This window comes from Lates calcarifer, linkage group LG21, assembly GCF_001640805.2.
Source record: "Lates calcarifer isolate ASB-BC8 linkage group LG21, TLL_Latcal_v3, whole genome shotgun sequence".
Lineage (NCBI taxonomy): Eukaryota > Metazoa > Chordata > Actinopteri > Centropomidae > Lates > Lates calcarifer.
The window spans coordinates 7,321,320-7,334,396 of record NC_066853.1 but is presented as its reverse complement, the minus strand read 5'-3'; the positions used below and the strand labels follow the sequence as shown (position 1 = coordinate 7,334,396).

General features: G+C 40.5%; 3 protein-coding genes across 5 annotated transcripts in view; 2 read left to right on the top strand and 1 right to left on the bottom strand.

The window, feature by feature from the left end:
• Positions 1-47: 47 nt before the first annotated feature.
• dnaaf1 (dynein axonemal assembly factor 1) lies at positions 48-2,633 on the top strand. The gene is given in 3 exon segments (XM_018681130.2): positions 48-1,177; positions 1,274-1,421; positions 1,423-2,633. Coding segments are annotated over 3 exon segments (1,833 nt in total). The 5' UTR covers positions 48-240; the 3' UTR covers positions 2,171-2,633.
• A 154-nt stretch (positions 2,634-2,787) lies between these two features.
• Positions 2,788-7,645, bottom strand: mffa (mitochondrial fission factor a). 3 transcript variants are annotated; one of them, XM_018681127.2, is made up of 8 exons: positions 7,450-7,645; positions 6,650-6,867; positions 6,215-6,384; positions 6,009-6,100; positions 4,987-5,154; positions 3,775-3,831; positions 3,484-3,568; positions 2,788-3,385 (listed from the first exon to the last, which is right to left on the bottom strand). In XM_018681127.2, exons 2-8 carry the CDS (start codon positions 6,861-6,863, stop codon positions 3,254-3,256), a joined length of 918 nt encoding a protein of 305 aa, XP_018536643.1. In that variant the 5' UTR covers positions 6,864-6,867; positions 7,450-7,645; the 3' UTR covers positions 2,788-3,253. The 3 variants fall into 3 exon arrangements, with proteins under 3 accessions (XP_018536643.1, XP_018536644.1, XP_018536645.1); XM_018681128.2 differs by lacking the exon at positions 4,987-5,154; XM_018681129.2 differs by lacking the exons at positions 3,775-3,831; positions 4,987-5,154.
• A 794-nt stretch (positions 7,646-8,439) lies between these two features.
• Positions 8,440-13,077, top strand: part of megf6 (multiple EGF like domains 6) — a 56,977-nt gene continuing 52,339 nt past the window's right edge. The window contains exons 1-4 of the mRNA XM_018681133.2: positions 8,440-8,797; positions 9,912-10,046; positions 10,585-10,694; positions 10,936-11,040. Coding sequence (XP_018536649.1) covers positions 8,715-8,797; positions 9,912-10,046; positions 10,585-10,694; positions 10,936-11,040 — 433 coding nt within the window. The 5' untranslated portion in view covers positions 8,440-8,714. The remainder of the gene's footprint in view (positions 8,798-9,911; positions 10,047-10,584; positions 10,695-10,935; positions 11,041-13,077) is intronic.

The window sequence follows — 13,077 nt, the reverse complement described above, 5'->3', positions numbered from 1 at the left end:
ACTATATCCTGCCAGCCGGACCTGTCCTATCCGAATGACCTAGCGTTACCATGGAAACAAACATAAACGTTAACTAACGTTATTCACAAAAGCGAACTGCTGAGTGAGATTCACCGGATTTCGACAACTAACGAGCTTTCGTTAAACATTTCCAAAACAAATAGAGATTACCTCAATCTCTGCTACTTATTAAATTGATATATATTTTTGGCGATGTCTACGGTTGAATTCCAAGATACGATGGGGGATAAAGAGGCAACACAAATGGAAGTTGGAGATGTCGAAAGAACTTGTGTGAAAAGTGGAGTTAACGCCATGAAAAAGGATGGAGCTCAAGAAAACAAGGAAAATGACAAACAACTTCAAAGCCCACCTAAAGAGAAAAAGGATTTACAGTCAGGGCCACGAATGACCAAGAAGTTCCTCAGAGACCACTGTAAGCAGAACAAACTTTACATTACACCCTGCCTGAATGACACGTTGTATCTGCATTTCAAAGGTTTCTCCACCATTGAGAACTTAGAGGAGTACACAGGACTGAAGTGTCTCTGGCTGGAAAGCAATGGGCTTCAACGCATTGAAAACCTGGATGCCCAGACTGACCTTCGCTGCTTGTTCCTTCAGCAGAACATCATATATAAGTTGGAAAACCTTGAACATCTGAAAAAACTCTCCACCTTGAATGTCTCCAACAACTATATCCACACCATAGAGAACATCTCCTGCCTTCCTGACCTGAGCACTCTGCAGATTGCCCATAACAAGCTGGAAACTGTGGGGGACATAGAGCACCTGAGTCAATGTCTGGCAATCAGTGTGCTGGATATGTCTCACAACCTGTTAAATGACCCTGAGATCCTCTCTATTCTTGAGGCCATGCCAGAACTGCGAGTGTTAAATCTAATGGGAAATGATGTGGTGAAAAAGATCCCAAACTACAGGAAGACTATGATTGTGCGCCTCAAGCAGCTCACCTTTCTTGATGATCGCCCTGTGTTTTCCAAGGACAGGGCGTGTGCAGAGGCATGGGCAGTGGGAGGGCTGGAGGGGGAGTGCAAAGAACGGGAGCAGTGGGAAACACGAGAGAGGAGGAAAATTCAGGACAGCTTGGACAGCATGGCGATGATTCGGAAAAAAGCTCAGGAGAGACGCCGTCTACGAGAGCTACAGGAGAAAGGTGAACAAAGTTCTCAACTTTTCCCATGCACAAACAGATGTTAAGTAAATGTGGGTTTGCATCATTAAAAAGTGTTGTCTGTCTGTTTCATTTCAGGGGAGACTGACGCTTTAACCACTCCATGTGAGGAAAACAACCACCAGATTTTGACTTCATCAACAGAGAAAATCAAAGCCTTTGTGCAGGACAGCCTGGATGCCTATGAAGAGTTCTCAGACAGTCAAGCAACACTTGAACACAAGCCAGAAAGGTGAACATATAGAGGAAGAGCAGCCAATTGAAGGGTTGCAGAGAGAGCAATTGAAGAAAGACGACCAGGACCAATCTCAGATGAAGTGGGCTGTGAGAGAGGGGAAAGAAGAGGTGAATCCAGAGCAGTCAGCACAAGAGCAAGAAAGTATTGCAGTGAAGATGTCAGAGGCAGAGAAAGTGGAAGATCACAAACACCAAAACCAGTCATGCTTAACCCAAGACATGAGAAATGAAGCAGAGAGAGAGCAGGTGAACATGAGCGAGCAGCGTGAGAAGAAACAGCCTCCCCCAATCAGGGCAGCTCCTTCACACACAGATGAGGTTGTACCAACATATGGTCCTGGACCACTGGTTACAGAGCTGGAGGATGTAGAGCAGCTGGAAACCATTCACCTCTCACTGAATCGCTCACTGCATATTGATGACCTGCCTGATCTGGAGGATGTGGACACAGAAAACTTTGCTGCAGTGGTCTCTTCTCAGCAGGTGTTCAAACCAAAAATAGAGGTCATATCAGGAGGCAGTGATGAGGATGAGCCAACTGGGAACCAGAGCGAGACCATCCCTACTTCAAATCCAGACAAAAGTTCATTGTTCACTGAAGTCTCTAACGATTCTTCATCACTGGTGTATTTGGGGGATTGGGATGCCTGTGAGCCAATGATATTCCCACCTGTGGGAGAGTCAAAGACAAACCAAACCTCCTCTGCACCACGCTGCCTGATTGAGGAGCTGGACTGATGCTTTCAAGGTTTGAACTATGCAGTCTCACAGGACATGGCCTCAAATTAAATACACTTTAAACCTGACGGGCAATAGACTGGTCATGTGAGACAATGAAAAGCCCAGTAAGGGCTCAGCTTTAATTTTAAAAATGCATATTTAAGTGTGAAAAGTAATTCGTTGTTTATCATATTTGTGGTAAATATTTGTATTTAAGGATTTCACAGCATTTTGTTGATATGGTTATTAATTGTAAAACTGAAAACACAATAAATCTGACCTGGTCAATTTTCTTTTATAGTGTTTTCCTTTAGGGGCAGTAATAGCTTTGTACATTCATGTTAAAGCAACACAAATGTTAACTAATTATGATGTTTTTCAACAAATAAACACTAGGTCTACTAACTTTCCAACAGTTGTTAGTGCATCTAAAAAATGGCAACCTGCAGTATTTTTCATTTATTAAAAATGTAACACCAGAATTAAGCAGAAATTATGATAAAAAAAATATAACCAGTGTAAATAAAACTGGAAAAAGTCCTTCAATGAGAGATAGTTCCTTCATCACATGTTGAAATGATTATAGTGATGTGTGCATTTCTAATAATGCTTCAATAAAAGTACAGGACAACACATCATATGTTTGGTTTTACTAAATTTCCATTACATTTCCCAGGTCAAGTCACATATTACTCTCTCCACATTAAATATTCAACATGTTACATCTTCGCATCGCAGTTCTATTTTCCTCTTCTGGTAAAGTATGCTGTACTGCAACTCTGGATGACTTCTTTCCAAAGCTCAACAAATATTTACAACAAGTCATGCTTAGCACTGAGCAAGAAGATCTTCTAATAAAAACAAACCTTGAGAAAACAGAAAAGGAGGATAGCAGGATGAGAGAAGAGTAAAAAAATAAAACTGTACATGTTTTAAATAAACAAAATCAAAATATCAGCCCTGTGCACAGCAGGCCTTGCACACACGTGTCAAGGTCTTTCTCGCACAGGACCTGAGTGCAGCGAGTAGCTAACATTTGACACATAGAATAAGGGATAGTATGTTCTCCTGTCAAGGTGATGGCAGAAATGCAGGACAGCTCTAACGCCGCAACCACACCCAAGTGTTGATGAGCCAAAAAGCTACAGTGACCGAGTACAGGATCATCTCACGCTTTGTTCGCTCCTTGTTCTCCTCTTCCAAATGTTGGAGTCTCCGGTTTAGCTTGATGAGCTATGGACAAATCAGAAAAAATGTTTTCTCAGTCACAGGAGCTGTAGGAGCATCTCTCAGGCCACAAGATGGAGATACTGTATTTATTAAGAACTAACCTGACGTCGAAGCGTTGTCGCGTCAACCACAGTCATATCATCAGGTCCTCCATCCAGTGAGACTTCATATGTTGATAATGCAAGCCTTGAGAAGAAAACAGCCACTTTGAGACGATTATGATTCAGCCAGTAAAGACAGAGCGTATATTTAAGAACAACTGCAACATTAGTTTTAGAGGTTATTTTTCTACCAGGATTTAATCTTATATCTTGACCTGAAATGAGAATGTAAGGTAAGAAAAGATGAGGAAAATGAAAAGGGAACAGAATGAAAATGCCAGGTGAGTTTACCTGGAGTCATGCAGGGGGTTGGAGCTTGAAGCCGACCCCCCTCGCAGAGATGGTTTGCTGAAGAGGTGGGGAAAGACAGAGTTGGGAGAAGGGAACATAAGAGAGAGAGAAACACGCATGGTACAGTGTTGCATACATGCAGACATAACTTGCATGCCCTTTGCATACCTACAGTTTATGTGTTGTCCTGGAAACCAACAACTAATCTTTCCTTTTACAATGTCTTATCTAAATGAGTGCTGTTAAATGATTTTTTCCCTTAACCATCATAAGGTTTCAAAAATTCTAAAGCTTTTGTCTTCAGAAATCTCTCTCCTGTGAGGTTAGGAATGTGGGGAAATGTTTAGTAAATCATATTTCTGAAGTGTGCAGAAGGTATGAATACACATCTGTGAGTAATGTTTACAAAACTTTTCCTCAGGAAGGCAAACAGTCAAAAGTTTAAACTGTTACAAAACTCTGAGGAATGTGTAAGCTAAAATATGTGAGTATTTTAAGGTTCGTTTTTGCTCAGTAATGAATATATACATATGCTTGGAAAACTCTCTTGGTTTATTTTCCACTATTTTGTTTGTTTACAGCTTCTCCTGACCCATGGGCACTTGTGAAGTTTTGAGCAAATGTGTAACTTCAAGGAGAAATGCATAGTCAGTGCTAGTTCACTTTACAGGGGCCTCTTTTTGGTGCAGCATCACTGCATCTTTGTTAATTCTGATGGTATTAAAACAAACAAGTTTCCAAGGGAGATAATTAACTTTCCTCCAACGTTAAATCTAAAGTGTTTGACAAGTTAATCAAATGCGTGACTAGTCAACACTTTAGTCCTTCAGTAGTGATTGTTAGACTGTAATATGTCTAGTAAAAATGACCTCAGCCAAAGGCACAGTTTAGAAAGGAGCAGAAAAAATGTCACTACAGATTCTTTGATTAATACATGCTGTATTAATATTGTTACTGAAAGTTAGAAATAGTCAGTTAGAAAATGGTCACATACTGCTTAAGGCTACCACACAAACACTCCCAACTTTCCAACATAATTAAGGGCCAAACTAAATTTCAGAAACACAGCTGACACCACATGAAACCCCTCATTTTCCTAAGTACTCAAGAACCTTTATTGTAACAGTCTGCACTGCCGTCTCTGATTAATACCTAGGAGCCCAATTGTTTCCTTTTTTAAAGCAAAAAATGACCGGATGATTGGGAGGTCACCTGCGAGGGTTCTCATCCAAGACCTCCAGGACCTGCTGGTAGGCCCGTCGTGTAGTGGACTGGATGAAAGATAGAACACCGCTAGCGCTGTACAGGTTGTGTTCTTCAGTCTCAGTCATGGTGAGAGGGGGGCAAGGGCGGACAGTGGCTGGGGGGGACATGGTTGCACTGCTCAGTGCCCACCATTAAGAGCAGCCAATTTAGAGAAAAAAGGGAAGAAAAAGACAAGAGGAAGGAGGGGAAGGAAGGAGGAGAGGGAGAGAAATAAGGAAAAGATACTGTCCTCAACTTTACTGACTTTGTAAAAATTGCAATTGAGTGAACAGTAAATAAAAGTAATGTTGCAGTAATAGCTAGAGACTTAACCCGCCAACCACAGTGCTCTACTAACATAAAATACACACAACAAAAAACAGAAATGGAAAAAGAGATGTGACCCTAAAGTACTGGGATATGATTCTAGTTTTCTCTTTGTTTCCAAAAACTTTTGAGAAAAGTGATTGGGACATGAAAGAATTTTTTGCCCAAGAGCCCAATGTAACTGTTAAAGCTATCCTAGGTATGCTTAACATCTAAACAGCTTAGAATAAAAAAAAACATTAAAAATGAATAGTATACATCTGTTCTTTATAGCTTTTCTATTGTGTCATGAAGTGTTTTTGACTGGAGAGTGTGGTCTTAAAACGTGTTTTTACACTAAAAGCAATATTTTTTTCATTCCTTAGCACTAATCCTGAAGTCATTTAGAACATTTTAAAGTCTGACAATGATCAAATCAAAGGGAGGAGCACATGTCAACTGGATAAAATTATTAGTTAATGGATCAGTGTGAGTGGTAAAAACAGCTAAAGTCTGCATTAACACTGAAAGCAGCAAATCGACTAACAACAAAACAGCTTACAATGCCAGTACAGTACAAAGGGACAGAAACAAAAGAAAGATGTAACATGCTAGTACATGCATGTAGGAGATAAGCTGGAGCTAGCACCAGGCTAAGGTGGTATATCCAGACCAATACTCACGCGGAATCATTTCTCATCAGCTGACTGTTATTACGGACAGCTGCATTTTCACTGGCTGAGCGTTCTCGTCGCACTCGTCCTTGGGGCCGCAACTATAGGGCAAAAATGGCAACTGATTTATTCAGGCTGTGGTGTACTTTAAGTAAAATACTGAAGTCAATGAGTGGATTTTATGTAGCATTCTGTTTGTTATTTTAATCACTTACCACCTCCTCAGTGTCTGGAGCTGCTCGCTGCTCTTCTTCCAGGAAGTCCAGAGGCCGCTCACTGAGGGTGAGGACTCGAGGTGGAGTCTTCAGTGACAGGGCCTCTAGTGGTGTTGACTGGATTAGGTCCAGGTCTCTAGGTCTGGAGAACTGGGGGTCATCACTATTTCCTGAAGAAGGAAGAAGTGAACTGGAGTTTAGAACAAGAAACTGATACATTCTCTATCTCACTTAATTTAAACAATGAGCTGTGATTTGAAAACCAAATGAGATTCTAGAGACTGGATGGACAAAGTCCTGTGCCACTGACAGAGGGTTATCTTGTATCTGTCAATAGTTCTATCAAAGCCACATAATAGCTAGATTACACTCAGCTGAAAGACACCAATGACATGCAGAGACTGTGTGTAATAAAAGACTTTATTGTATACCGACCTGCAATCACAATTCTCTCTGGGACTTGCATTAAGACACTGCGGGGGACTTCCTGAGATCCAACATTAGGGTCCTCGTGGGCTTGTGGGGCCACTTTGAGCATCTCAGGGATGCGCATCCTCTGGCTGATCCCTTCAGTGTACTCCAGCTCATACTGGATACGATTTATCTCGGCTATCTCTGCCGTGGGGGAGGGGAATGCTGCTCCGTTCATTTGGCTGTATGGAATAAAGTGTTCAGCAAAACATACCTAATTGTTAGCCACAAAATGGTCACAATGGGCAGGAAACAATCCAACAAGAGAGATTCCTGTGTTCTAATAGTTTCATTTTCACTCCAGCTGAACTTGCTGTGCTGCATATCTACTGGCACTCCTTATTAAGCTGCAGTTTCTAAACATAGATCACAAAACAAGGCTCTCCTTAGGAAATACTGGTGCAGCTGATGAGCTGTGAGATGGAAAACACATCATATGACAAAATCATATGATAACTTAGTGTCTTCTGACAAAGGAACACAAAGTGAGGCTACATCAACCACTTTAGCAGCAGTCTAGGTTTCAGCAGATAATGTATTTGTTGTCATAGCAGTTGCTCGCATTGCAGAAATATATGTATATTTGAGCATGAATGCTAACATCAACGATGGTGCATGCTATCACTGACCAACACTAATGAATGATAGATATGTGGTTTAAATAAATATCAGTAGATCTAACAACATTTTTAAGCGAAGGTTAGTTTTGGTTTGACAACACATTAGCGCCATTTCAAGCTAGTGCGTTAGCCTCAGTTTCTTACCGTATGGTTTGTTACTATAGCTGCCGCGCCAAAGAAGAATTTATTTATAATCCTAAAGACAATAAAAACTCTACTATACTCCGAATGGTACGGTTACGTGTATATTTTACAGATGTTGTAGCTCTCAAGCATCGCCTTCTGTTGATATGCGAGAGGAGGCTCCTCTCTTCTTCTTCCTCTGTCCGTATTCTAAACAGGAAGTACTGAAACGCAGGAGGAAGTTACGTAGTAAGCACCGAGCGCTGAAATTAAAAGCAGAAACATTAGATATGGATGTTTTTATCTGGTCCATGTTTATTTCTTTTCAAGTTCTGTATGCAAAAAAAATATTTATTTTAATGTACTCATCTTATCTCAATATCTATTCAATACATTTAATAACAGTACTTACTATATACAGACATACACACACACACACACACACACACACATATATATATATATATATAAATATATATATACACTATGTATGCCACTGTTTTTATTTTTATTAATATTTCACTGTATTTTGATGCCTCATATTGTTTATTATAGACATTAATTATGTAAATAGTATTGTATTTTTTTTTATATTATGTTTTTTTTCTTCCTTTTGCTGCTGTGACACACAGTTTTCCTGAGTGGGATCCAAACGTTGCTCTTAATCTAATACAGTATTCAGTGTAATATATCTATCTATCTAAACATTTATTGATTCATACATATATGCAAGAAGACATATGCAACGAAAACCATGTCCGCAGACAACTGTGCTTGCAGTGCCAACAGGAATACACAACTCTCTCTCTCTCTCCCTCTTTTTTTTAAAATTATCATACACAAGGGGCGATGATCTGCATGGTTCATTTTTATCAGACCATTTAATTTCTTATAATACCACTTACTATTTTACCGTGTCATGTATTTATGCATGAGATATTATGAAGGCAGGTTGCGGCTGGCTGTGTTACTAAGTTGATCGTGCGTGCACAGGTTCGTGTCGCCGGGGGTTTCGGGAGCTGGCCCCTCAGTGATTGTGGGTGGTGCGTTTACTCGGAGCCATTCAAAGACTGCGATTGACATGAGGACAAGTCGACCCTCCGCCTTAACCGGTTAACGGGAAATCACGTCTGCGTCTATCTCTCAGTATCTCTGCAAGACTAAGACAAACATTTGAGTCATGTCGTAAGGCGAACTTCCATAAAGGTCAGGATGCTCTTCATTTGATGGACACAGACGCTGCGCCGATTGAGTACTTCTCTCCGTGTCTGTGACTGGCTGAAATTATGTTCCCAGATATTTTCATTTTGTGTGTGATATTACTCAGCGCCATGCACATCGCATCATCTTTGGAGCTGCAACTTGGCATGTAAGTAAGGTGTCGGAATTTAGTTCGCTTCCACTGTTTTTATTTGCACTTGTTACTTTTCATTAAGTAATCAGGTGGATAAGAACGTTTTACTTCATTATTTACATGCTTTAAAATAAGATATAAGCCACGTGCCCTGGCCTACATTTAAAAAACTGTTATTTACATAGCCCAAGTTTTACAAATAATTCAACTTTTTACTTTTGCCTTAAATTGTTACTTTGTAGTTTACTCTATGGAATTCCCACTAGGAGTCGCTCTTTCCGGTCCCCTGTGAGCATGTGTCTTTTATAGCACTGATGTAACGTAGCTTCCAATGGAGTGTATTTTTTTGTATAGCCTTTACTCTACTAGAGGTTTCCAAATGTAAATAGACTGTGTTGGACAGGATCAAAGAAACCGTCTTCATTACCGGACAAGCTGAATAGTTCCTCTAATTAACTTCAGGCTGCTCTGTATTGAAGCCAGATGGTTTCTGGACACCTCTGGACAGTTTACCTGCACTGACAAAACAGATGGATGCAGGTTACTTTTGACTGAGTGCTGTACAGTCCAAGCTTCCTTGCTCTTTAATGAGCATGTACACATCTTTGCACGTATGCACATGAACATGCAAACAGCTCTGGAGAACAAAAACTGAATTTCCTGTGGAATTTCATTGGTTGTTTATTGGGTGCTGTAGGCAGTGTCCAAACGATGGACTGTTTTTCTCTGTGCCTTAATCAAGCACATTGCACCAAACAGGAAGCTGTATAATTGTCTGACAAACACCGTGTGTGATGAGCTGATGTTCATACAACTGAACATGTGTAAAACATTTGGAAGTTCATGTCTGTTGGAAATACATACATCAGCTCTGCAGGAAGCTTAGACCACCATCGGAAGCTGCATAACCCTACCTCTCAACTCAGTCAACTTCCTACTGCAGTGCATAATATACAACAATGAGAAATCTCACATTCTGGTCTTTAAGTTATCGTAACAGTATATCAGCATAACATAAAGTTTTTTTCCCTTCAATTTATGGCTGATTTTAAGTCTGAAGGAGTACTTTTGACTGCATCTGTCCAAACATTTCTCTTGGTCTTTCTTTTTGTGTGTTTTCCATGCACAGGCCAAATGTTTGTGCTGACCAGGAGATATCCATGTTGGGGGCCCGTCAGCCTTGTGTCCAGGCTTTTACTCGCATGGTCAAGGTGTGGAAACAGGGCTGCACCAACCACAGATGGTGTATGGGCTACGAGAGGAGGTAAAAGCAAAAATACCATAACATCATAACAGTGTATTTTTGACATCTCATCCATGCAGTGAGTGTGACACACACACACACACACACATAGAGTTATACTTGTAAGTCCTCCTGGTCAAATGCACTCGTCTTCGCCATTTAGAAGTTCCACTGAAATGATGGGGCTCAGAGTCTTTGTGGATGAATGATGGATTTGCCTGTTCACTGAGATCAGAGATCATTACTTCGTAGTCACAAAGCTGATTTACCTGCTTGTAAATGAGGAACAGTGCAGCTCTGAATATAGCTGGAGACAGACCTGTGTTTCCCATTGTGAGACAAACTCCTAATGCTACTGACATTATAGTGATAAAAACTGAAACTCATTTGAGTGACATTAATATATCTTTATTTTGTGTTAGCTAAAATCCCAAGGATGTGATTCTAGAAATATAAGAGACTATGATGTCACATTTGGTTATATTCATAATATGTAAACCTATAATATAACTACCAGCAATTCCAATTGTGCGACTCTCACAACATTTCTCCTCCTCAGGACAGCATACTACACAGCATATAGGCAGGTATACAGCATGGATTTGCACACAGTCTACAAGTGCTGCCCAGGGTGGACTCAGAGGGGTGAAGAGATGGGGTGTCTGCATAGTAAGTAGAAACATTTTACATACATGTGTATAACACTAGGCTAGTTTCAATATTGTCATGCTGCTGTTGTATATAAAAATGTGATATATGGGACAGTACTTGAACTGGAAAAATGTCAGTTAACATTTGGTAGGAGAGTAGCTGTGATCAGATGGAGAGATACAGATACACAAACACACAGGCTACATACATCCACACATTAAGAGACACAAACATCACCTATGATATGTGGTATCTACAGGGGTTTGTGCTGCCAATACATGTTTCAATGGAGGCTGGTGTGCAGAGACTGAAGACCAGATATGTCAGTGTCCATTGGGCTTCAAAGGGACGCGATGCCAGTATGGTGAGTGTGACTCCCCAGCAGATAAAAACCCAACCACTTACCAAGATTTAAAAAAATAAAAAATATGTTGATAATGTTTATATACCTGAATGCTCCATTCCATTCCATATGCAGCAATATGTTGAGCGCAGCTTTGTCAGTCAGTGAACTAACTTCAGAGGACAACATGTTGTTAGAGCTTTAATAGGCCCAGTTTAGACCTTATGCTTTCACTTTGCAAAAGCAAAATGAGCTTGAAGTGTAGCTGTGATTGGACGAGGCTGCTATGTGGGGGTCTCTGGGTAGTTAAAGGTAGAAGAAGTGGTCTCTGGGAGGAATGGTTTGCTTTGAAGGCTGCAGCCTGGAGTGCTGTGGCTAACCTAGCTGAGCCTCCAGTCTGTAAAAACTCTACGTTAATGAGGATATCTGTAGTTCTGGTTTCATATGGTTGAGGAAGTAAAAATGTAGAACACATTCCTGTCACATATGACCATATTTCACTCCAGGAACAGTAGTTCTTCATTTCAATACACACGGACATTAGATTACCCAAATTAGCTTTTTGTTGTGGCAAGTAACTTAAAGGAATAATTTGACATTTTGGGAAATGGGAAACATGCATATTTGCTTTGTGGTGATGAGTTAGATGAGAAGATCAACACCACTCTCACATCTGTACAATGAAGCTGAAGCTTCACATAACTTAGCTTAGCATTAAGACTGGAAAAAGGGAGAAATAGCTTCTTAAACTCAGTTAAACAGTAACAAAATCACCCTACCACTATTTTTAAGCTCACTGTTTAATACAGTGTTTCTCATTGGTTTAACCTGCACAAAAACTGAAAAAAAGACAACATGCTGTTTTACAAGGGGCTAAGTGCTGGACTGTTTCTTGGATGGAAGCAGTAACTTCCTGGAGCCTCTGCAGGTTGCGTGGCAGCTGCTCACAGGATTAAGCAAATAACATGTAACTTGTTAATTAGTGAGATTTAGAGGTGCAGGTAGTCAAATTCTGAATAGTCTCACCTGAGATCTGTCATCGTCAAATGGTTAACACTTAAACTTACTCTTGTCTCTGAGCATTGTCTGTTCTTCCTTGCTGTCCAAACCCCTGTGGTCTACGTTGACCGGCAAACAGGAGGATGGTTGTTAGTGTTTTGGAAGAGTCCTGCAGAGACAGAATGATGAACAGAGGATATTTAGTTCCTACCCCCCACACACTTGCAAACACACAAACACACACACTGCAGAGGCTTTCCCGTTTGGTTCCTTGACTTTCCCAGGAGGAGGGACCTGCCTGCCAGGGGTTTTAAACAGCCCTTCCTCTTGCAAAGACATTTCACAGGAATGTGTCGTTGTTTGTCAGAGGTAGCTCTCCCGTCCGTTTGTTTTGACACGGGCTCTTTGCTTTTCACACACCGGAGTGACAGATTGAGAACAGATAAAGATATTAGATCTAATCAGAACTCCTCTAGGTTTTACTTTCACTCTTTCACATCCTGTGCTTCGATCCACCACAACGAGAACTCATATTTTGCTCTTCTCTTGTTGTGAAAGAGTTTTCCATCTCTTATATCCCAAGACAGATTTATCCTCACTCTTCTGCCAGAATCATTATACGAGGAAAGAGTCAGCCAAGCTCCCGTGTTCAGCCAGTTTCCTTCACTGTACCTTAGCTGAATACAGAGGCAAATATAAGCACTGATAATTCTGTGTTCTAAGGGTTTGAGCACAGGTATTTAAAATAATCTGACATTTTAGCTATATTCTCCTCTTTTCATTAATAAGAACTATTGTTATTAGCTTTTCCTCAATATTTCTTCAAGTTAGAGTGATTCAAACTGTTTTATAAAAGCAACATGTGTTTTTGCTGTGCCTAAGCTCCAGCCACAGTAAGACTATAGTGCACAACAGTGTCAACAGTTGACATTTGTCCCTTAACTGCTAAAAAGATTACAGGATGATTATACAGAGTCTTTGGAAAATTTGGAAAACTCATCCATTAAACAGTCAGATCATAGATGTGAAAATCATCCCTGATAGTTTGGTCCAAGGCTT